Raw genomic sequence first — 25,589 nt, 5'->3', positions numbered from 1 at the left:
ATAAAGGTGTCAGTAGTTAATTGTTGACTGAAGCTTAATATCTGTTGAAGCAAATGAGCCATGAAATACACTACACAGGAAGTATTGTATCTGGAGTGATTTTAACATTAAAACAATATTACAATTTTTAACTTGCTGACACAATATGCAGAATCCTTTATTTTGAAATTGCCCTGATTAATGCTAAGCTCGGGAAGTGGGGGAGAGGAGGAGTGAGTGCTGTATATAAAGCAAGGCAGGCCAGGACAAAAACCTTTTCTTCTCAGAAGAAGAATATTAAATAACAAAAACCAAATTTTGGGGTGTCTCAGGCTATTACTTCAGGAATCCTGATAATAACCTTGTCAAAAGCATTGATTTGTAATTTCTCAGAAAAGTTCTTGCAGTTGACTGGCACTGGCAATGTCTCTTGTTTTATTAACTCTAATTTCTATAACACTTCTGTGGTAAAAATGGGCGAGTTCTGCTTCTCACAGCAGTCACTTTGCCTTTTTGCTGTAACAATTTAAGAACACGGGGTGAAGAACCTGTACTTGAAAGCTGCCTCTAGGTTGTACCCTTAAATCCTGGGAAATGGCCTTGGATAGGTTTTCCCTGGGTTCAGGGAGGTGTTGGAGATGTGGAGATGCCTTGGTGTAAAAGAAGCATCAAATCACAGAATATTCTGAGCTGGAAGGGTCCATGAGGATCATTCAGCCCAAATCCTGACCCTGCACACACACCCCAACCAGCTGAGGTGGTGTGGGGGTGGTTTTTGAGCCAAATTTTACACCCTGCCAAAGGTCTTCTCCAGTGTGACTCAAGTCATGGTCCTTGGCCAAGACCAGAAGGCTTTTGAGTGAATTAGCTGCACATTTTTCTGTATTCCCAGCTGAAGCCAAAATGATTTTGTTTTCAGATGATGAAGTACTGACTGATTCGTAAGAAGAAAGAGCAAACAGTTGTTTATGTTGTGAAAAGAGTTGTTTAAAAAGTTGTGTCTCTGCTGCAGCAGTAGGCAAATCATCATTTTTCTAATCTCTCTGGCTCCATGACTGCTCACACACTCAGCAAGCAGCAGAGGGATGTGCTTGTAGCTCTCTTCATGCAGTTGTCCTGTGTGTCTTGGCATGTTCTGCATTTCTTAAAGTATTTCCCTCATGTTGAAGATGGAATTTACATTTTTTGCAGCTTCTTTTGAGAATGTGAAACATGATTTTATGAACTCCAGGAAGCAGGATCCAGTAGGAAAAGCATTTTTCCTCACTAGGTTCCTGATTTGTTTCCTGCTATAATGATGAGAGGACAGTGCCCAGCATACATTGAGTGCATCTCTGAAGGACCATCAGCACCTTCATTCCTCTGGGGGAGCTGCACATCTCAGGAACACCACCAGGAATGCCTATTTCATCTGTTTTCCTTTTTTTTCTCTTAGTCTTGGGAGAGCTTGGAGGAAAGGGAGCAGGCTGTGTGGATGGAAGAGTGCTGGAGCATCCTGATGGGCCCTGCTCACCCACCCTGGCCTAGTGCAAGGTGTCACTGCCCATGGCAGGCACAAGATGAGGTTTAAGGTCCCTTCCAGCCCAAACCATTCTGGGATTCTCTGATCTCTGCAGTGTTGAACCAGTTCAGTGTGTCCTGGCAGACCTTTCTTTGGTGGGGTCATTGATGCTGATGGTCCTTGACCAAAGGACGAGGTGTAAAACTAGAAAAATGGAGCAATCAGGAAATATTGTTAATCAGAATTATGAAGAAGGTGGCCTTCTAATGCAGATTTTTTTTTTTAAAGGATATTTTTTCTCCTACCCTACAAAAGTTTGAGGACCAGAGGTATAACTGTTCAGCAAAATTTATTTTTCAAGGAGGATGCTCCTTTTGATTTAAAAAAATTTAAAATAAATTTCAAAATCCCATTACGGAGCAGAGTTTCTGAGGTTGGTTGTTGAAGGCCTTTTTGGTCCCAAAATTTCCTGACACGAAGTGTGAATCCTTTCTGTACAATAACATGGAACACAGTTTAAGGAAAAAAAAGAACACACACGCACACACTTTTTTTTTTTTTTTTCCTGCCAGCATTCTTGGGTTTGTTATTCAGCCGATGCTGTATTAAATTGGATTTTGTGTCCATCATTATTAAAATGTGAAGTGTGTCGGTCACAAAGCATACATTTCAGGGCAGTTAGCTGAATAATTCTTTTCTTTATTATCCCAAATTACTGCTGAGCTCTGGAGAGGTGAGCAGTTTAGCCAATTATTGCCATTTGAGCTGGATTTGTGGGTGATTAGCTCCTGGTCGAATTCAGTCCTGGCAAGGGCTTTGAAGCCTTTCCTTGTGTGATTTTCACAGCGGTGAGGTAGGAATAGACGAGGCTAATGACAGGAAGGTCGCCTGGGTGAGGTGACCTGTGGGGGGGGGGGCCCGGGTTTAGCAAATAGGGCATCCACAATAACAAGTGTGTCACTAACCCCGCCGTGCATAATCGGAGTTTTATAGGATTGTTGGAGATGCTGACAGCTCAATTAAAGTGTAACCCTTTGTACCATCCAGCCCCGGCAGAACGACAGAAATATTACCAACAAAAAAGGGAGGGGACCACAAGGGAACTGGTTAAAGATCCTGGCTTCTTTTTCTTTTTTTTCCCCCCCTTTTCCATCGGAGCCTGCACAGAACGGGGCTGCAGAAAGCATCCATTTGTGAAATAATAGGTTGGCCAAGGGAGGGGTATGGTGCCAAACATGGCTACAAAAAAAAAAAAAAAAAAAAAAAAAAAAAGCTGCTCTTAAGTGGTCTTCCTGATGTTTCTATGGAAACACTATAGTGTCAGGAGAGAAAGTTAAAATTGGGTTTTAAGCTTTTCATGGCTTTTCTCCCTTTTCCGCTCCCCCAGCCAAATCCCTACTTTATATAAAACATGATAAAGAGAATTTTGGGGAGTGCTCCTGTGAGGAGAAGCAGATCCTCCGCCTAGGAGTGGTCATGCCTGCACGAAGAGTCCCTGTTTTCCTCCACCCACCCAAGGCTGTTTGTTTCTTGGGAGAAGTCAATGTTTTGGGGCTCCCTTTTCATGCCTGCCCCTTCAGCCATTCCCAGAGCCTTTCCCACAGTGGTGTTTGCTCTCTTCCCAACGCTGCTTTTCCTTTGCCCAAGGTAATGATTTGCATCCAAGTGCATTTCACTGGTGTCAGGGAAACCACAGCTGCCAGTGCCAAGGGGTTAATAAACCAACTACTGGAGATTATTAAGGGCTGGGATTCCTTTTTTTCCTATTTTTTAGCAGTCCAGAGTAAGCAGAATAAGTCTTGGAAGGCAACAGAGGCAGAAACTACTGCAAGGCAGGAAAATAATGTGATTTTCTTGTGCTGTGTCCTGTTCAGAGAGGTAAACTGGGGTTAGAATGAAAGATGTGTGTAGCATTCACATTCTCTGATAAAATCCCTTCACCCAGGGTTTTTCTCCTGGGAAGCTGAGGAGCCTCAGAGAAAAGGAAAACAATTCTTCTCTCATTTGCTTCTCCTGTGCTGTGCTCATGTGGAATGTGTTTGGAGATTGTTTACCCACAGGTGATTGTTCCACTGGATTCTGCTGGGAGTTGTTTTGGCTCTTTGGCCAATCAGGGCCAAGCTGTGTCAGGACTCTGGAGAGAGTCACAAGTTTGCATTATTATTATTTTTCATTTTTAGCATTCAGTAAGTGTCCTTTCTGTATTCTTTAGTATAGTATAATATTCTTTAATATAATATAGTATTATAAAATAATAGATTAGCCTTCTGAGAACATGGAGTCAGATTCATCATTCCTGCCTGGGGCATTCCCAGCAAATACAATGGATGTGCCAGTCCCTTAAAAACCTGATTGCATTTTGTAACACACTTGGATGTTCAGCTCCACAGGAAGGTGGTATGGTGGCTGTAAGTGTAGAGTTTGAAATGTGCTGTTGACTTTAGTCTCATTTTAGAAATAGTCATAAAGAAGGGCTGAGGAAAGAGTCCCAAAGCTGCCAGCTGAAGGAGAACTCAAGAAGAGTTGGAGGAATTCGTGCATCACCTGTGTTGGCAAGATCCAGAGGCTGAAATACTGGAGCAGCCAGGTTGGATGGGGCTTGGAGCAGCCTGGGATCATGTAGGGTGTCCCTGCCCATGGCAGGGGGTGGAATGAGATGGTCTTTCAGCTCCCTTCCAGCCATTCTGGGATTAAAAATAAAGAAGCAGTAACAGTGAGATGCAGCTAAGTTTGTTCTTCCCACTGAGTTTGTCCTTAGTGCTGCTGTTCCTTGCAGGAATTTGGGGGCTGTCCTTTGGTGGCAGTCTTCCTTGCTGGTGCTGTGATGAACTGTAAGAGTTGCTTAATCAGCACTGGGGTTTTTTTCAGTACATCTTTCTAATTTTCTTTCGTAGCTTGTGTGCAGAGAGCTTGGAAAATAACGAGTTGCAGGTTGATTGTCCTTCAAGTTTAAGCAAAGCCATTATCTTCTGCTCCCCAAGTCAGGTGATAGATCCTCTCTGTTCTTTGTCTTCAAATGGAAATCGTGGCTGATGAGCCCCAGCATTAGGTAACCATTCATGGAGTAATTACCTGCTGTGCAGTCACTGCCTGGTGTTTAGGGAGTGTTAGAAGAGAATTGGGTGCAATGTTCTGATTTCATTTCCTCCTAAAGGTGCAGAACATAAATTTGAATAGTTTCTGCAGTGTGGGAGCGTCTTTGTAGCAAAACTCTGCTGCTGCTGCTGTGCCAGTTTTTAAGGGAGGTGGGAGGGGTTTTCCTTGTGCATAACTGTGGTAAGAACATACAAGCTTTTGGAGGGCTTTTTTTGCAATGTTATTGTTAGATACTGAAGCTGGAGAATGTTTGAGCTCTCCTGTTTTCAGAACTCTTCAGAGCCACTCCATGCTCTTGCAACCTTTTTTGGGGTTTTTTTGGTTTTGTTTTTTTTTTTTGTTGTTCAGTTGGTCCCCAGTTGTGCTCTGCTACTGTAAGAGGTCATAGAATCCCAAAATAGTTTGGGGTGGAAGGGACCTCTTAGCTCACCCCATCCCATCCACCCCTGCCATGGCAGGGACACCTCCACTGTCCCAGGCTGCTCCAAGCCCCATCCAGCCTGGCCTTGGGCACTGCCAGGGATCCAGGGCAGCCACAGCTGCTCTGGGCATCCTGTGCCAGGGCCTGCCCACCCTCACAGGAACAATTCCTTCCCAATATCCCATTTATCCCAATTTCCCTCTGCAGTGTGAATCCATTCCTCTTGTCCTGGCACTCCAGGCCCTTATCCAAAGTCCCTCTCCCTCTTTTTTATAAGCCCCCTTTAAGTATCAGAAGGTTGCTACAGGTTTCCAAGTATAAAAACTTAAACCAGCTTCATGTCTCATTGACCAAAAGACCAAGCAGCATTCCCTTAAATTCCTGGGGGGAAAAAAGATTTAAGTTTGGGAAACTGAGAAAACAAGTTACATTTTTACGGAAGGATTCCCCATACACTGGGAATCTTCAACAGTTTATTCCGTAGAGGATTTTAGGTTTAAAGACAGAACAGTCTGGTCTAGTGGAAGGTGTCCCTGCCCATGATAGGGGATAGAATGAGATGAAATTTAAAGTCTCTTCCAGCCCAAACGATTGTGGGATTCTCTGACTCTCTGTGGATCAATGATTCAGTCATTACCAAAAGCTTCCTTTGGCATGCAGGTATTGTTTGGGGGTGAAACAGTTTGAGCTGCTGAGGAATGGACTTTACCACCAGAAACCTGTTACAACTAAATCTTCAGGAGGCAAAAAATATCACTGAAAAATTAATCCCTTGTTTATTATCAGGTGATGTTGGACAGACTGTGCAGAGCTGGCTGGTCACTGAATCCTGGGGGTTTCACCTGCATTTGTTCTCCACATTAATAGATTCACAGGAGTGGGTGTTTTATTGGCCAGAATTAGTATGTAACAATTAGTTTGTGATCCTGACTGAGTGGCTGCCTTCAGAGTTATTTGAAGGAGGAGGTTTTTCATGGCTGAGAGTTCTTCTTTTCTGAGCAGGTTGCACAGGAGCTGTAGAAAATTCCTAGCAGTGCTAGCTGCTAATCATGGCTGTGGGAGCTACAGACCTGAGTGGAAAATTAGGAATTTATGTTGTTAATGATGAAGTGTGAGATTACCTGTTTCATTCTGTCAGAACAGCATCAGGGAAACAATATGGGGTCAGCTAAAAATTAGGGAGGAGAAGAAACAAAAGGCTGGCAGGAGTTTGCACCTCAGCCATGGCAGTGGGCTAAATTTCTGAAAGGAAATAGAACCCAAAGTGGAATCATGGAATGGTTTGGGTTGGATGGGATCCTGAAGCTCATCTAGTTCCAACCCCTGCCTTGTAGGTACCACATTTCCTTTTCCAGAAGGTCCAATCTTGGCTCTGCTGACTTCAAAAACCATTTTTAAGGCCTCTCACCTGCCAGCATCTTCAATGCAGCATTTAGCAACTTCAAGGGGTCTTGAAATGCTGATAATTTGCTATTTAAAACCTAAAATATTTCAGTAGAACAAATTGATGATTGTTTCACCACTGAGTTATTTAAGCAAGCAAGGTTTGGAGCTCACAGAGGGCACCCAGAGCAGCCAGATTTTGCTGCTTGCTGTGTATTCAGGTGAGCTGGGTGTTCCACATGCCCTGGTCCCTTCACCAGTGCTGGGTGTGTTGTTTTCTCTCCACCTTGGCTCCAATCAATCCGGGGCTGGTGGTTTTTCATTAGCTGCTCCTGCTCCCACGGTAATGTTGGGATTGCAGAGCCTGCTGGCAGTCTGTAACTTCCCCAGGTGCCCTGGAGCTCAGCAGCCTAAGCTGATTGACTCAGTTAGGGCCCCAGTCCCTAACAGCAAATGCAATCAATAAATCTTTGTTGGTAAATAATTGCTATCGAACAGAGTTTTAATATAAATTTATGAGTGGTGTTTTATCACAGCTTGAGGCTACAGCAAGCCACTGAGTGATGGATTTCAGATCACACTTGCATTCATTACATTAACTTTGTAAGTTATTTAAAGCTTGTACACTTAACATTGCTTTTGGCTTGCAATGACCTCCTGGGAGTAGATGTAGCACACACATTACTAATGGAGAGCCGGCTCCGTTCGCTCCCTGCATCCTCCAGCAAAACCCAGGGACTCAGCTCCGTGCACTCCACTTGGAGCCTTTTTCCTCCAGCTGCTTCAAACCACAAGCTGGAGGACTCACCATTCCTCCCTTCAACACAGAATTGCAGTTTTGGAGGGAAGGTGGTAAAAAAAAAACCAAACTAAAAAGCTATTGGAGGTGTGAAGTTCTTCTCGGTTTGTGTGGAAATCAGAGGTGTTAAATTCTTAGTGTTGAGTCTGGAGGCTCTGGAGCTGCACCCAACTGCCCATGGAGGGCTGTGAGAAATTAAAGATTTCGTAGAAATTAGGGAAAATAGCATCATCCAATTAATAATTGTTTGAGGCAGGGATTATTTAGACCCAGAAAATTGGTATTAGGAGTAGAAGATTTATGTAGGCTCTTACTGTCCAGCCTGGGGACTGAAATGGGATTTTTCCAGTGTGCTGTGTGTACATGGGGACCTGTTTGGCAGTGACTGGGGACGTGCCCAAGCTGCCTCTGAATTGCCTTGGAGGTACCAGGGGTCAGCAGGAACCCCTGGATCTCATTTCCTCAGCACAGGATCTGATGTGACTCAAATGTAGCCACAATGTGACTGAAGCAATGTTATTTCTTTTAAATAACATTTCCTGTCATGTGGGCCATTTTTTTTACGTGTAGCTAACATTAAAGTGCATTTATAACTGATCTAAACTCTGATTCTAAGACCATTTCTCCAGACCATTCTATAAAATTACCACAAAGTGGTGGCCTTGGGGATAAAAACTGTGGTTTATATGGGCTGCTTTGCTTTATAGCACTTTAAGTTAGCTCCTTGTATTCACAGCAGTTTGCTCTCCAGGTACTTCAAGATACTTTTAATTATCACATAATGTGAAAATGATTCTGTTTGCCAAAGGAATGCCTGAAGAAAATGGATTGGGAAGTCTGGTTTGTTAGCTAGGCACAAATAGGTCCATCATCCCTATTCAGTTCTGAGCTGGGCGGGTTGATTTTTGTTTGGGTTTTTTTTTACATCAAAGCACAGAGTTCTGCTTTAAAAACATGGTAAAACCTCATTTTGAATCATTTTCTTCATTTAGATCCAAAACTAGAATGTCATAATTCATACTTAGATAGCAGCAAAACTTTAAGTAGTAAAAATCATGATGGTCATAGATTTTTTACTCTTTATTGAGATTATAATTGACACAAATTGAAAATTATGTAAGTAATAACATGTTTTCTGTATAGCAAAGGGACAGTTAAAAGGTTATGAAATATGTACATTTTACTGGCTTCAAAACTTGAAAAAAGAAGGCAAAGGAAAAAAAAATTCCCCATTGTGATCCTTACTGCTTTTTCCCCATTAGAGGGTCTGAAGAACAAACCAGTGCAGGGAAACAGTAATTTTTGATCCCCTCAGCACAGCACTAACTAGAATTGGGTCCCCCTAAACACCAGTGCTGTGCTGCAGGTGAGGTATGAAAGATGAGAAAGGTGAAGAGACAGATCACCTCCTATAGACAAACAGGAGAGTCAAAGGCAGAAATAAGCTTTCATTTTTTAATAGAAGAAAACAACGTCTCCAGGCGCCGGCAGGCAGTAATTGGGATGAGCAGGAGCTTTTGTGAGGAGGCGTTTCAGAAGCCCCGTTCTCCTTGAAAAAGTTTGAGTTCTAGCAAGGAGCAGAACAAAAAAAAAAAAGATACAGACATGTGACCCACAGGCAGGCAGAAAGTTGGGAGTTTGGATCCCTGTGCTGTTCATTGTCCAGCAGAACTTTTCTTCATGGTCCCACCGTGGAGTGTGTTGGGAAGGGTTCTCCTCTGAAGTTCTGCTCCAGCTGTGTGGCCAGGAGCAGGGCTTCTGCTTGACACTGGGGCTGACCTGTGTCCCCTCCTGGCTTTGGGATAGGGTCTGCAGAGGGATCACTTCATAAAGCTGCAAGTTGAATGGGAAAACAAACAGTGGAACTCGTTTTCAAGGCTTACACTGTTAACGACTCCATGGGAGTTGGAAGCGCCGTGCTTGGTAGGGTATCTTTCTATGTTCTGTTTTCCCTTTGTTTTAATTGCCTTGTACCATGAGAAGGGAAAAACTTGTTTTAGAGGGATTAGGGAGCTGAAGTTGGTGTTGGGTGGATTCCTGATTGGGATTTATTGAAATGGATATGTGTCTGCTTTGCACAGAGCTTGATCTGTGACAGCAGTCACTGTGTCCCTGTGGTGGGTACTGAGCATGGGATCTCCACTGGACATTCCAGTAAGGCTTTGCACAACCACAACACTGTCTGGATCCATTAGGAACTGCCTTCTGGCTTGGGTTAAAATGAAAATTTCCTAAGGAAGTGCATCCTTCATTTGCTACCTGGAGTGTTCTACAGCACACGGTATTTTACTTTTCAAAGTGAATTTTGGTTTTGCAGCTGAGAACAGGCCAATGTACAGTAGCAGTTCCTGTCTGTCTGTCTGCTGGAGGAACACAACGATGACTTTTAATCTTTGCAGTTGATGAGAAGTTGTGGCTGCCCCATCCCTGGAAGTGTTCCAGGACAGGTTGGACAGGGCTTGGAGCCACCTGATCCAGTGGAAGGTGTCCCTGCCCATGCTGGGGGTTGGAACTGGATTTTAATGTCCCTTCCAACCCAAACCATTCTGGGATTCTGTGATTGTTGTCCTTCATCCTTGACTGAATATTGTGGAAAGGAGATTCACTTTGCCCACTTCCTTTCTTCTCCAGTCACACCGCTGTCATTAAATTATCCAGGATTTACTTGAAACACTTTGTATTTGCTCTGGTTCTGTTTTGTTACTCTTGCCTGGGATTGAGGTTTCTTTTGCTGCAGTGAGGGGTTTCCATGGTGGTGTTACCCTTGTGCAGAGGGAATGAGAACACAGATGTGTGCTCTTGTGTGGGCATGGAATCCCCAGGAGATGCTGGAGGGAGAGGCCACACAGCAGAGTCCTCCTCAACCTGGGCTCAATCATTTATTTTAGAGGATAAGGAAATGCAGAACATGGTGTCTTCATCAGCTAGGAATCCTTGTGGGTCACACTAAAATGTGCTTTCCTGAGGCATGGAATTCAAGGAAAAAGAGGGTTTTTCTACCCACTGGACAAAGCCAGCGGAGGGAGTGTGCATTGTGGGAGAGTCAGGAAAAAGCCTGTCTGAAAATGCTCATTTGGAAAGGCAGTTCCTCTTCTCTCTGTCTGTGTCTTAGGCAGTTGTGTGTGGTTTGTGTTGTCATTTCACCTTCTCCCTCTCTGTGCCCCACCAGGGGATGCTGCTGAAGCGGAGTGGCAAGTCCCTGAACAAGGAGTGGAAGAAGAAGTACGTGACACTGTGTGACAACGGCGTGCTGACCTACCACCCCAGCCTGCACGTGAGTACCCCCTGCCCTGGGAGCCCCAGCGCTGCAGCAGGGTCAGCCAGGCCTTGGTGGGGCCTCGGGGAGCTTCCTCCTCTCTCCTCATTCCCCTCCCTCTCAGAGAATCATCACCTGAGGTCTGAGCGCACTCCAGTTCCTCTGACTCCACTGGGACTGCGGCTTCCCTGCATCCCAAGAGGCTGCTGGAACTGTTTAAAGCCTTTATTTCCTGCTTTATTTTCTGTTTTATTTTCTTTCATGGCCTTGTTGTTGATCCCAGGGTTAAAAAACAAATGTTTCACAAGGAAAAGTTTCCTAGGTGTAGTAAAGAGTGAGGAGAGGTCTTTGTCAGTGTGCAGGGCTTGTGGTTTATCCAGGAGTAATTCTGAGCAGCTTTTTGGAAGTGGCATAGCCATTAAAATATGTTCCATAAAACTTTTCCATGTTGAGGCATCTGTCCCTGTCCCAAGGATGCTGTCTGTCCCTCAGAGTGTGTGGCACAATTCCTAGTATGGATTTGGGGGTGGAAGGAGCACAGAGATCCCACTCAGGACTAGCCCACCCCAGAAATCATGGTGTGACCCTCACCAAGGTAAAATATATATTATACATATATATAAACAGAGATAGATAGATAGATAGATAGATAGATAGATAGATAGATAGATAGATAGATAGATAGATCGATCTAGATGTGAGATATATGGATATTAGATATATAGATATATAGAAATATCCACCTACATATATAAATATATAAAAATAAATACAAGTATATAAATATATACATGTATGTGTGGTTTTATATAATACCTGATCTTGTATTTTATCATCATCCCACATGCAAATCAGAGGGTTGCCACCTGTAATGTTTTTAGGGCTAGTTGTTTCTAAGCCTATTGGTGGCATCTTGAGCTCCTGGTCACTTTTTCATTAAGGAGTGAAAATCAAGGCTTTGATGACTTTTCTATAAATTCTGGGGTTTACAGACCTGCACCTGGAACTGGCAGGAAACTTCTGCTGTAGCTTGGTGGTGTCTGAGGAGCATGGAACCCTAGAATCATTAAGGTTGGAAAGCACTCTAAGATCATCCAGCCCAGCACTAAACCACGTCCCCAAGTGCCACATCCGTGTCTGGCCACGCTGATGCTGTGCTTGTCCCCATTTGCTGTTCCCTGTCTGTGGCATATTAGCACTTTTCCCCTGCCTTGACACGAGATTTTATGGTCTCAGGTCCTGCCATAATGATGCTTTGCTCTGGTTTCTGATGTGATGTCCATGTCTCTTACACATTATGTGGTAAATTAGATGACAAGTAGCTTCCAGGCATTGCTGCTTCCCATCAGAAACCTTGTCCCTCAGCCCTAGTGTTCTGGAGCAGGGTTTTCACTGCTCCTTTGTGTGATGGAGTTCATGTCTTTCTGCCCAATTTTAGTGCCTCTAAATGTGCCTAATTCTGCTGTGAAGCAGCCCTGAAACACCCAGATTTGTGTGTTGGCATTGCTCCCAGAAGGGAAGCATGGACTCTGCTCTCCCTGTGGAGCTGCCACCTGAGTGTGCCTTAGATTGTGCTGCTCACCAAGCGAGGAGGAGGCTGTTGTGTGTGCCCTGGCCCCTTCCTGGCTTCTGGAAAAGGCTCCATTGTTCTGGCAGGGCCGTGCACGTGTGAGTTTTCCATTGCTCTGGCAGACAATGGAGAAACTTCTCCTCTGCAGGCTCCCCCTGAGCTGCGGCGTCGCCCCCAGAGTGAGAATCCACTGAGGTTACACGTAATTACTTTGAGATTAGAGGTAAATCCATCAGAGATTAGAGGGAATCCATTTAAAGAAGAAGTAATTACCAGCCTGTAATTGTTTCCCTCTGTCCTCCACCGTGCCCCCCCACCCCAAGAAGAAGGTGCTGGGCTCAGTGTTGCCTTTTCCTCCATGTGTGGATCAGAAGGATTTGTGAGGGAATCACAAATATTTTCAGTCACACTTCCAGTACACTTTGTACTAAACTTTGTTGGCAGGAATGTCACAATTTGGGAATTGTCAGGTGAGAGGGTCTTCCCCCAACCACAGCTCTGATACTGCATTTCTGGTTTGGTTTTGTGAATTTCTGCTTGTCAGTAATTTTTTGTTCCTTTTTTTTCACAAGAAAGTGATGAATTTTTAATGCTGTGCTTGCATTGCTGTCTGGGATAATTTCTTACATTGTTTTGAAAAATCAGGGCCTTATTCCTACCAAGTTTCCCATTAAGCAGCAGTGAAGAAAAGAGCTTTTGTTTGCTGTCTAAAGTCAGTTTCCTAAACTTATGCAAAGCCTAGCTTTAATCAGATTTAGGTTGTTTCAAATGTGCAGATCATTTCAGTTCATCAAAATGTTGCCCTTTTAATTCTGGAGTGAATTTTTAATTGCAGTGAAAGATGGGCTGGCCTCTAGCGGTGGCAGAAAAAGGAAATAGAGGGGATCATTTGGTCTGTCCAGCCTGTGCTTTGAGTCAGAGCCTAACACCTGGTGTTTGAAGGGCCAATTACAATGTTTAGTGGCTGATAGTGAGCACTGTGTTAAATACTGCTCGAGGTTTGGCCACAGGTGGATCAGTTGTCTCTGCCAGATGCATTCGGTAGCAGCTCGGGCACGAAGCAGTGGTTTAAACACAGAAAATAGGTACTGCAGAATCCAGCCCTGACATCCTCCTTGAAAGCATTGCTTGCACAATGAAAGGTTTTGGGGTGGGGAGGGAAAAAATCAAATGAGGCCCTTTCTTGCAGAAGAGGTGTCCCTGGGAGGGTCAGGCCTGTTTGGCAGGGCAGCGTGCAGAAACGAGCGCAGCATTGTGCCAGGCACACGAGTGACTCCTGGTGCCACCAGGTTGATGTTTGACACAATAGCAAAATCCCTCTCGTTTCTTTTCAAGAAAGTGGGGGGAGAGGGAAACGGGGAAGAAAAATATGTGTACATAAGCACCCTACTGTTTCCTGACTTGGTCGTGTCAGGTTTTTTCAAGAGCCTCAAACCTTCCCTGTCCCTTGGGACGCCGAGGAGCTGCGCCGATAGAAAATGGTTGGGGATAATGAGAGAGAACTTTGACCCTCAGGCTTCAAAGTTCACCAGAGCTCCCTATTCATCTTGGGCTTCTGGAGCAGAGCTGTGGAGTGGATCACTAAAATTCTGGCCGGCAAATTCCATGTCAGCCTCCCCAAAGGGCCCCGGGGGAATTTGCCGAGGCATCTCCTGGCTTTTTAATGGAGGGATGCTCCCGGAATGCATTCACCAGGATACCTGCTGGGCAGCACTGCTTTATCTGAGCCTTCTCCTGATGAATAGCTGATGATGGCTCACCACTGGCTGCCTGCCACAGGGCTGCCAGCGTGCCACGGGTCAGCACGTGACACAGCTTTAGCTGTGGATGTCCCTTCTCTGCTCTCGTATCTTCACCATCGCTGCGCCTCGGTTATGAAAAGAAGGAAAAAGGAAAAAAAAGGCTGAAAACAGCTATTTTTTGGTAAGGGCAGTTTTCCCCTTTTATGTTTAGTTTGGTCTAGATTTGATTTCAGTGCTGGGGCACCTTATGGGGGAAGAAGAGCTTCTCAAATACGTGAGAAGGAAGGTGTGATGCCCACCTAGAACATAGCAGGTACACAAACCCCATGTGCACAGCAAGGTTGGTGTTTGCTGGCTGCAGCCTTTAACCTTCATCTTCACTGGTCTAGTGTGATGACCTGGGGATTGTAAATGTGATTGAGGGGGGGAAAATCTGGCTTTATCTCCATGAGGGAGGTGTGGATTCACCTGGTTTGCTCAGTTCATGTGACAGGAGCCACAGTTCCAAATTCTCCCTTAAATACAGTGGTGGCTGGCTGAGCAGCCTGTGTGAGCATTATCAGTGTTGTTCTATCCTCAAATATATTGGATTGTTTTTTTAAAAAAGGCAACATTTCAGCCTGATAGAGAATCAGATCCAACACTAGGCTAAACTTGGCACAAGAGCTTCAGCAGTACATTATGTGGACACGTTCTCTGGGAAAGACCCTACAAAGATGTTAAAATTCCTTAAGGCTTGAGGTGTTATTTCTCTTCCTAGCCATTTCCTCCAGAAAAAGCGAAGCAGGAGGCTTTAGAGGATGTCCTCTGTGTTGGTGTCTGGAAGTGTTGTAGCTCCATGCATTTTTCTCAGGTCCCAGCATTTCTCTCAGAGCTGCAGTTGAAATTTTTGCTACCAGCTCTTGTGATTTTCCTGAACTGTTTGGAAACAAAAAGGCCTGCTTGAAAATGCAGGATCCCATCTCCCCTCATCCTTGAGAGCAGTGTGCCTTGAGAGTCTGGTGCTGCTCCAGCCAAGGAACCGTGCTTCCCTTCCCATTAGGAATATCCCCCACAGCCATCATTGCAGCTCAGCCTTATTTCCAGGTTGTTGCCTCAGGCAGTTCAATAGCTCTGAAGTGTGTTGTGTTGCTTTAATAAAAATATTCATGCTCATATATTTCTAAAATACCATCATGTATGTCCATTTTTTCCCCCCTTGTTTTTGCTCTGAAGGAATGTAAAGCTGGATATTGGCTGGCTCTGAAGGGCCTTTCAACTGGCATTTCCTATCAACAGCTAATCCTCAAATCAGCCTTTGGTAAAGAGAGACTTAGAGTCACAAAAGGACCCTGGAAGTGCTGAAGGCTGGGCTGGAGAGGCTTTGGAGCAGCCTGGGATAGTGGAAGGTCCCTGTCCATGGCAGGGGTGGAACAGGGTGGGCTTTAAGGTCTGCTCCAACCCAAACCATTCTGGGATTCTGTGGTACCTTTCACGTGTGATGAGGCTCTCCCTCCTGAGAGAGCAGTGATCAAAACACATGCTGCAGCTTGAGTATTGATGAATATAAATCTGAGGCTTTATTTTAGTTACTATTGCATCAACTAGCATGCCTAAAACATTGGTTAGGATAGAAGAAAATTAATGATAGGAACAGTTAAATACGAGTATAGTAATTCCTGATTTTTATAAAGTGCTGTAGCCGTACAGATCACTCAGTCGCTTTTGAGCTTCTTGGAGAACTTCTTTATTGTCTTAATCTGAAAGATGTAATGGAGTGAAGATGAATTTGGGAGGAAGATATAAAACTGAAGATTACAGCAGCACAGAATATCCTGGGTGGGAAGTGACCCACAAGGATCTCTCCAGGCCTCTGTGCCCTCGAGGGAGTCGACACTCAGTAGTGTGGCAAACACAATTGTGCTTTGGCAGAGCTGCACAAGGCTGGAGCAAACACACATTTCAGTATCTATCTGCTCCTTCTGAAAGCCAAAGGTAATTCTGAGGATCAGAATAAGTTGCAATTTAAAAGGCAAAAGCCAAGCTAATAATTAATCAGGGGGCTTTATAAAATTAGAGCTTCCTGTCCAGCCGAGCTAACTGCTGTGGGTATAAATGCTTCATAAATTACTCAGGATGGTAAAACTCTGGTTTGTCTTTTACAGCAGCTCTCATTACAAAGGCTGAATGAGAAGTGAAGTGCAAGGGGAAGAGTTTTCTTAAGATTTTGTGCAAATAAGGGAACCATTTACAGGAGGACCAACATTTTGTTGTTGTTGTGTTCCTGGTCTTGCCCTGACTTCCTCCCCTGCTCCTGCAACACTGATGGAGCTGATTAACACCACGCTATAGATATAGCCAGTGCTTTTTATCACTGAAATTTAATGTTCTTGATTCCCAACGTGAAGCAAACAGATTCGTGATGCCTTTCCTTTTGTCAGGATAGAGCGCTTTGGGGCGATCAGTGTTTTCCAGAACGCGTTCCCATTCTCTGTTCTCCTCAGAAAATAACATTTCATGGCTCTCCTTAAGATTAACGGTGTATTATGAAGCTGAATGACATTATGGCCGTGTTTATATGCGAGGGGGGGGGGGACAGCTAATTCCCCAGGACCATTTGATGAATTTATTCCACTGTGGCTCATATCCCGATGCTCCATCCACAGCTCAGGCCCTTCCTGGGAAAAGGCTGAGCACTTGGGGAGACTTGTGGGGTTTTTTTTGTTGATGTTCTTTCTTAGGTGTGCCCGTGGCCCCACACGGAAACCAATCAAGGAGCGATTTATGTTCATTAAGGGCTTGTCAAAACTGAAAAATTTTCTAATCAACGGCGATGTGGCGGCGGCCCCTCCATGGCTGGGAGTGTCGCCTCGGCGGCAGCGGCTCCGTGCCTGTTACAACTCTAGGCTAGGAATCTGCTGATGATTACATTAGGCTAAGCTGCGAAGTAAATGAACCATGGCTTATTTAGGTGCAACTAGCTCCAGTGTAGTCCTGCCCCGCAGGGCACTTTATAGCGTTTTATGGCTTTAAAATTAGTGTAGCTTCCCATTTGCTGCAGGGTGCTGCATGTTATGCCTTTGAACTCAATAAGCAAAGGGAAGGGGGCCTTTTGTTTTTTTTCTCTTTCTCCCCCCCCCCCTCCTTTTCTTCTTTTTGCAGTTTAGCAATTTTGTTTTGCATCTTTTCCAGACGGCGTTTTGCAATAAAAATGTCTGACTGCCACAGAGAGGCACAAAAGTCAGGGCTCCATCCAATTTCCTGGGCTGCTCTTGGTTTGGGGGGGAAGAGGATTTGGTTGTTGCTGAGGGTGAACAATAGGTTTTGTGCCTCCAATAGGTCAGCTCACAAAATTGGAATTGTCTTTCAAAAAATACGCTGCACAGAGTCTTTAAAATGTCATCCAGAGGTGCAACCATAAACTTCCTTTTCCATAATAATTTTTATTACGCCTCAGATCAGGAAACACTATTTCAACCTCAGTAAGTGGAGCCTTAGGAGTGTTACATCTGATTGAACAGTGGGGGAAACTGCCACAAAATGAAGGTGTTTTTTATGGAATGGTTTGGGTTGGAAGGGACCTTGAAGCTCATCTTGTTCCACCTCCCTGCCATGTCTTCCACTGTCCCAGGTTGTTCACAGCCCCATCCAGCCTGGCCTTGGACACTACCAGGGATAGGTTAGAAGCTCATCATCTCTCAGTGGAAACCAGGCAGAGATCTGGGGAGGATTCTTAGCCTGGACCTGTTCCTACTGATGGAAAAACAGGCTTTTGAGAGATTGGAATAGCTGAAAAGGACAAAAAAAGTGTGATATTCATACCTGTATACCATTATAGCCTTGGAAAGTCACTGCTCTTGGAGAGTCTCTCATTTCATATGTGGTGCACTGGAAAAGGGTGGCAGTGGAACAGATGGAAGAAAGATGGCAAGACCTCGAGGAGGAGCAGATATTATTTTACATTTTAGTGTTGTGACACATAGCTTATCCCAAGGTGAGTGATTTCAATGTGAGCTTGGAAACCCCTTTGCCCAGTGTAAAACTATAACCCCCGTGAAGGGCTTTCTCCCTATCCACCACTCTTGTATTATTTGAAAACCCTCAAACTCTGTAACGGTTTTTATATCCATGTTTTTGATAATCTGAGCCGTGTCTTTAACTTAAGGATGGCTCTAGAGCACAAGGACAAGGGGGAATGGCTTTAAGCTGAAGAGAGGTGGATTCAGATTGGATGTTGGGAAGGACCTGCTCCCTGTGAGGGTGGGGAGGCCCTTGCCCAGAGAAGCTGTGGCTGCCCCATCCCTGGAAGTGCTCCTGGCTAGCTTGGACATAGGCATCAAGCTGGAGCCACACATAGCCTGGCTTCAGCTTGTGGCCCTTGGTGGAGTGGCTCTGAAGTCATTGTGATGTGCAGCTGTAAATTCAACAACTGCTGGCATTCAAAATCCAAAGAGATCCCCCAAAAACGGGGGTGTCACTTTTTGGGTAGGCCTGTTTAGAAAACATGATCATGTCCATTTGCTCAATTTGCATGTCTGAAAGGCTCCTATTCAGTTAATTGGTTAAATTAATTTCTGCTGTTGTAAACAGAGAGCTGCTGTATGAAGAGCAGGACTAAAGTAATTTTACTTTACATTATTCTGTGTCATGGCGCATCGTTCCTTTCTTACTCAAGGCAATTCATTTTGTGGGGCTGTCAAGTAATATTTGGCGTCATCTTCAGTCAATGCAGCTTTTTTGATTTTCCCCTGATATTTTAACAGTTTATTTAGTCCTGTAGATAATGGTCAATGGCCTTGAGTAGTCAAATTAACACCTCGGTGGCGCCGCAGCAGAGCGGTAACCCGGGGAGGAGAAGGGATGAGAATCGATGCGGGGAGCGCATTTTGGGGGATTATGGATTGATGGATGCCGAGGCAGCATCGCCCTGCTCTGACTAAGATGGAGCTGCCAGTTAGTGCTGACTGCAGGCCATGGCCTGCCTGGTGTCTCACAGCTCTGAGCCTGGATGGAGACCTTGGGTAGCCCTGGGATCCCGGGATCGGCGGAACGTTCCGCCAGCCACCGGAACCGCAGACGGCGCCCGTTGGATTCAATGGAACGGCGCCCATTGGATTCAGTCCTGAGATTCCTGCATTCAATCCTGTGATTCCTGCATTCAGCCCTGTAGGGATCTCTCTGGGACATGGCTGCTGTCCCCCCTGCCCTGGGAGTGGGGGGAGCCGTGTTAAGCCGTGCCGCTGCTGCCAGCGAGCCCCGGGTCCCCCCTGCCACAACTCTCAATTGCTAGCAGGTTTCTCTCACCGCACCTCATTTGCATCTGGGACATCAATTAGCATGTTTGTTGAGGCTAATTGAATGAAACTCAATCATAGCTCTTAATTGCTTGACTATGTGAAAAGAAATCACATTAATGCAGCTAATTAAGTGTATGGCAATAGATGCAACATAATTAGGAGCGAAATGTAAAAAACAAGCGGCGGCGGAGGTGCGAGCGCAGGGTGTGGGGGATCGGGGCGCCCGCGTCTCCTCTGTGCCACGTGTTTGGGGAGGGGTCCCTCTGCTTTGCTGCTGCCTTTAATTTTTATTTTATTTTATTATTTTTTTCCCCCTGCCTTGCCGAATGATGAACGCGGACAAGTTGAGAAGAAAAATGCAAATGGATTCGCAATTACTACTTTTTCAAGCTGTTGAGGGGCAGAAGATGGCACGTCTGGGGTGGCCCACTGTTGAGTGGGCTCTAGGGACTTGTTAAGTGCTGTTTAAAAGTACTTGGCTTTGAATTACCCTCATGCCTTGTTAAAGGGTTTTTTTTCCCCTTTTTTCTCGGATCAGCATTTTCTACAACTAACATCTTGGGGAGTTATCCCTGTACCATTTGCATATCAAAATCCAGCTTGCTGTCTTCTCTTTAACACAGCATATTCCAGATGACAGCAAGACCCTCATCTGTTCTAATCTGATCAAACCCTCCATTGCTCTTCTGAAGCCCCGGCGTCATTTTGTAGTTTGAACTTTCATTCCCCGAGCGAGCTGAGGATCTGAGGGGGCTGGGAACGCTCTCCTTGCCCTCCCCTCCTCGGGGAGACCTGCAGATTATCGCCCTGCACCCTGCCCACGATGAAAGGGCCTTTATTATTTACATTTGATATATCCCCATAAATATTTAAGCTGACATTAATACCTACCCAGCATCTGTTGTGGTTCGGGCGCTTTGCTCCGACGGCGGCCACTCATTGGTTTTGTGTTTGCCAACACTCCCCGGCTTCCTCAAGTGGTTTTGTGGCTCACCTCAGCCTGCTTTGCACCCAGCTAAAAGGCCTTTAACAGCACCCTGCCACATCTCAAGTTGGGAAATCACACCCAGCCTTCATCTGAACTGGATCCAAAACCCCCTTCTCCAGTTTAAGTTGGTTGTACGTTAAATAAAACTGTTGGAAAAGGGCAGCGGCCGAGGTTTAGTCACTCCCTGATTAAACCTCACTTTACAGCCCACAAGCAATGAATGCTCAATTATCTTATGCTTATTGTATTTTAATTTGTGAAGAAGTGACACCCAAACAAGAAAGTTCCGCTGAGTTCATGATTTATGGATGAAAGGTGTTTGCTCTCCAGCACCTAGTAAAGGAATTTTCCTGAGTGGATTGCCTTTGTTTTTCTCTTGGCAGCAGAGCTCTGTGTCCTCTCCCCACTAATTGTTCAGACACCACCTTTTCCTGTTAATAATTCTCAGCTTGGGAAATATAAGCTGCTGTGATGGCTTAGTTTGAGGGGTTTATCACTGATTTCTGTTAACTATGAAGAAATTATTGCTGGTCCAGATTTTTGATTATTTTTGAGCAGAATAAATCATTTGTGTTGTAAAAACTGCCGAAGGTGAAAGAATCTTGATGAGGGAGCAATCAGCTCCCTGGATTGTGGCAGCAGTGATAGAGGTTTTGGGTAAATTCAGGAAATCTCTTGTGAAGTGGGAGCCCAGATCTTCTCCCAGCCACATCAAATCAGTGTTTTTCTCTCAGGGTCCTTAATCCCAGAGTCCTGGAGTGGTTTGGGTTGGAAGGGACCCCAAAGCTCATCCCACTCCATCCCTGCCATGGGCAGGGACACCTTCCGCTAGCCCAGGTTACTCCAAGCCCCAATGTCCAAGCTGGCCTTGGACACTTCCAGGGATTCAGGGGCAGCCCCAGCTTCTCTGGGCAGCCCAGGTATCTTTCTGTGCAGTGCTCTTGCCCCTTTTCACCCCTGATTTTCCTCTCCTGTGCTGCCCCTCTTGCATGTCCTCTTTAAGAGAGTGTCTCTTTTGTTGCTTTTCATGTCCTATAGTTGTTCCAGTTTCAATTATTTTTGTCTGGAATGTGAGTGACCACAGCCCTGTGTACCAGGAGATGAGAACTCTGGTGTCCTGTGTGCTGGCTTTTACATTCACCACCTCTCCTGGAAATAGCTCTGCTGGTCTATCCCAGGATCAATTTTCCATCTGATAAAAACACCCATGTCCATTTGCTTTTCTGTTTATTTCCCCTTTGTGGGCTTTCCAAGCAAGAATTAGCAAAATCCTTTTCCATTTCTGGCTCCCAGTGTTTGCTCTAATCAGATATAATTTGCATTATTTTTTTCCCCTTTGATGATACTTTCTGTAGGTGCAGGAAGGGTCATATTGTAAGGAAACAATGTTGGAATTGCTGAGACCTTCTCTGCTGGTGCCCTTTTGTAACTTTGGTGCCTGCTGACCCATTCCAGCTAAATTGGAGGGAAAAGGAGATGAGGGCATGAAACACTGGCAGAGAGGAGACACAAGTGAATGTGCTCAGGAGGGGCACTCAGCCTGGTCTTCTGCTCATGTTTGGGACCTTTAGCTGGTGAATTCCCACATGTGGCTGTGTAGTGAATTACCTCTTACCCAGCTGGAAGTTGGAGGATCTGTGAGAAAGCTCCAGACTTCTGGAGTTAATTGTGAGAAGTGTGGAAGGAACATGGAAGGAAGGGGAAAACCCTATGGTGGGTGTGGGCAGAGGGTGTAGGGCCAGAGCCTTGTGAAACCAGGTTTGTTAGTTCTGTTAATTCTCACAGAACTCCCTGTCTGATGTTGTGTTTGGGGTTTTCTCCTCTCTCTGCAGGATTACATGCAGAATGTTCATGGCAAAGAGATTGACTTGCTGAGAACCACTGTGAAGGTCCCTGGCAAGAGGCCACCCCGAGCCACCTCAGCCTGTGCCCCCATCTCCAGCCCCAAAACCAACGGCCTCTCCAAAGACGTGAGCAGTTTACACATCTCGCCAAATTCAGGTAAGGGAACACCTTGCTAGGGGAACAAATGGCAGAAAATCTGCATTTCCAGTGTCTGTAGGGAATTACCGTGAACAGCTGGGATAGGGATGGATATCTCTCCATAACTGGAGGGGTTCCAGGCCAGGCTGGTGGTGCTCAGAGCCACCTGGTGTTGTGGAAGGTCTCCCTGCCTGTGGTAGGGGGTGGAATTAGTTGAACTGTAGGATCCCTCCCAACCCAAACCATTTTGGGATTTACAAACCCACTGATGTGGAAGTTTTTAAGCCCTGACTGCTGATCTGTCCCCCACAGGATATTCTGAGTTTCTGGGTAGCCTTCAGTGTCTGTTTTTGTGTATTTGTTACCCTGTACTTGCCAAAGCCCTACATAATTTCACAGTCATTAACATATGGGAGGAATCTATAATCTCTTATCTAATATGTAGGAAAAGCAAATGGTGTATGATCTGAAAGGGCTTTTTATGGCCTCCTGGTGAGACCCACAGCCCTTCTTTCCACTTTTGGAAAGTTCAGTATTATGCATTCTTCTAACAGCAAGATTCTTTTGTGGAAAGCTTTTTAATTTATTGGTGGAAGTGGTTTATAGCTCCTTCTGAGCTCTAAACAAAGATGTTTATTGTTTGCTGAAGTACTTGTCCATACAGTTAAGTGGATTTTAAAAAATTGCATTAAGGGAAAACATTGGAGACAATTTATCTTGTAAAATGCACAGCTTGTACAAAACTCATAATGGGCTATAGTGGAAGTTCTGTCAGCATGTTTGGGATGACATCCATAAAGTGCCAAGTGCCTTCTGCATTTATGGGTAATGTAGACACCTCCTGCATGTGCCAGCAAAACCATCCCCACACTCCTGTCCCGGTGCAAAACCCACTGGGAGGAGCAGCCCTGGCATTCCTGGATATTCAGGTGTCTTCTCTTGGATAATAATAATAATTATCTGTCTCATGCTTCATAGGATCAGGCTGGTTTGGGTTGGAAGGGACCTTAAATAGCATCTAATTCCAAACCCCAGTCCTTCAAGCCAAGGTGTAATTTCCTGCATTTTTGAGACATTTCCCTTTATTAGGAGAAAACTGAGAAGTTTTTTTCCCCTTCCAATTCTGAATGGTGCTGTTTGAGATGGTTTTTAAAGTGGTGCCACTGAGCAGAAATTCCTGGAGATCCCAGGCTGGGCCCTGAGGTGTCTGAAGCCATGATTTCATCAAACCCTTCTTCAGGTTTTGACCTGGCAGAGCTCATAGGAGAAAATTATTCATGGTTGGGTTGGTTTTTTCCAGTTTACGATATAATTTAGATGACCAGGTGTGAGGAGTTCCTTGGTTTTCACTATACTTCCTAATTTAGGGAAGAAAAGTGCTGGGCTGAGTCAATAAACTGCAGGGGAGATGTTTAAATAAAGATATTTCAGCTTTTAACACATTTTAACACAGTCAGAAATTACTTGATAGCTGCAGAAAAAGCAAGTTTCTGGAAACATATTTAGAGATATGTAAGAATTTAAGGTTTGTAGCATGGAATTTACATATTTTGGCATCTACTTGGTTTGCCAGGTCAGAGGGAAACTTTCCCTGAGAGTTTGCAGCAGGCAGCTCTCACTGTGTGTGTGTGTGTGTCCTGGCCAGCCTGAGGTTTGATCACACAGAAAGAAGTCAATTATGCCAGAAATTCCAAATGTTGGGAAATTCAGATAGTGAATTTCAAATAACACTGTGGGAATAGTTGGAGCTTCTCTCCTCCCTCTTGGCTTCCTCATCCTCTTGCTTAGAAATACTGAAAGACTTTGCTGTTGTTGATGTCTGGGCAGCATCTGCTCCTTGTTATGGGCTTAAAAGCAAACATAAAAAGGAGCTGCTGATCAGTTAAGAATTACTACAAAGAAAGAAAAGAAAGAAAAGAAGGGCATTGTCCCAAGCTGTGCCTGCCTTCTTCATCTGAACTCTGATGAGGTACTCAGGGCTGAGTTCTGGAATGGCAGAAGGACCCCTGGAATATCTGCAGTTATCTGTCCCACAGCTCAGAACACCTGGGAATCGTCCCTTGCAGGCTGTGCTGCTGCCTCAGAGCTCCCCCTCACCTTGGTAGTGGTGTCTTGAGCCTGTGTGGTGCCTCAAAATGGATCACAGGGCTGAGCTTGTCACCTACTGCTTGTCACTGGCAGGGTTTTGTACACGGCTCTGCCATGTGGAGGAGGTTTGGACCAGACAGGAAGAGTCAGGACTTCCTATTTGGATTTTTAGGCCTGTAAATTCACTGTGTTTTCTGTGCTTCACATTACCTCATCCCCAAATGTTAAATACTGCTTGGCTTGGTTGGTATCTTCATTTGACACTTCAGCACTGCCTGGAAGTGCCCCTTAAGGATGGATTTCCATGCCAACTTTGCCAAGAAATCTATGGATTAAATGTCCATTTGATTGCCTGTAACTGGTATTTTAAGTTCATATTTCAGCAAATAGTTTTCTCTGAGTGTAATTTCTTGTGATTCAACCACTCTTCTGCTCCCCCCATGGTCTGTGAGCAGCTCGAGCTCCTCCTTTTCCTCATCCCCTTCCCTCTCTGAAGCCTTTTTGGACCTCAGCGATGGATCAGACACCTTGAATTTCTTCCCCCATGGGGAGGTTCTTTCCCAAGATGCTTCCCATAACAATGCTGTGAGCAGAATAGAGGGAATGAGGCTGATCAGGGCAATATTGGGAATTCAGGAAGGACAAACTCAGTTCTTTGGCACAAACTCAGTTCCAGTCCTTGAGAGTTTCCATTTCAGAGATTAAAAAAAAAAAAAAAGAAAAGAAAAAAAGAAAAAAAAACCCCACCTTTATGAAAATATATGAGTTTAAAAAAGTCTGGATTACTCTTCCCTGCTGGGTTTCCACTGGCACAAGGGCTTGGGAAAAACAAAAAACCAATTTTCCCTTAACATCAAGTCACAGTCCATTGTCACAGTCATGGTGGGACAGTGAACAAACTGGAAGTGAAACAGCAGCAGGAAAAAGGAATATTTTCTGTGCTGTCAGAAAGTAGGGAAAGGAGTAGAAGGTTGGGCTGCTCCTGCTGTTGCAAAGCCAAGCACCTTGCCTGGAAAAAGGTTTACTTTGATTTGAAAACTGGTCCCTTCTTGGGTTCTTTGGGGTTTATTGTGTAATAACTGGGATTCTGTGTGGCAGCTTCTCCCAGAAAATACAGAGAGATGCTGGCTTATTTATGTTGTTTAGGCTTTAAATAACAGGTTGTTAACTGTGGCTTCAGGGAAGGTGCTCACACTTGTAAGCTAACTTGGTAGGAAACTGTGAGCTGGGGGAAATGGATGTTTACTCCCTTCAATCCAAAATTATCTCACTTCTGTGGTATTTTCAATCCAAGCTGACAAACAATGGTGAAGTAACTGAAATTGAAATTAAATTTACATGGCACTGAGCATCATTCTGTTGATGCAGCTCAGTCAGAAGTCCTTCAGAAAAGGATAATTCTTGGACTTGCTCAGTTCCAGCTTTCTCTAAGAGCTGGGAGCAGGGCCAGAGTCCTGTCCTGTCCATCCCACAGTCCTGTCCATCCCACTGGCCAGTCTCTCTGCCC

At 44.9% G+C, this 25,589-nt stretch overlaps 1 protein-coding gene across 9 annotated transcripts in view; it reads left to right on the top strand.

Moving 5' to 3' along the window:
• AGAP1 (ArfGAP with GTPase domain, ankyrin repeat and PH domain 1) overlaps positions 1-25,589 on the top strand; it is a 327,099-nt gene that overhangs the window by 184,513 nt on the left and 116,997 nt on the right. For all 9 annotated transcript variants that reach the window (XM_054515344.1, XM_036386314.2, XM_036386313.2 and 6 more), the window contains 2 exons: positions 10,349-10,453; positions 21,844-22,012. In XM_054515344.1, coding sequence (XP_054371319.1) covers positions 10,349-10,453; positions 21,844-22,012 — 274 coding nt within the window. The remainder of the gene's footprint in view (positions 1-10,348; positions 10,454-21,843; positions 22,013-25,589) is intronic.

Source organism: Molothrus ater, chromosome 7 (genome assembly GCF_012460135.2).
Source record: "Molothrus ater isolate BHLD 08-10-18 breed brown headed cowbird chromosome 7, BPBGC_Mater_1.1, whole genome shotgun sequence".
NCBI lineage: Eukaryota > Metazoa > Chordata > Aves > Passeriformes > Icteridae > Molothrus > Molothrus ater.
Note: the sequence above shows the minus strand (reverse complement) of the source record. Positions and strands in the feature narration are given on the sequence as shown.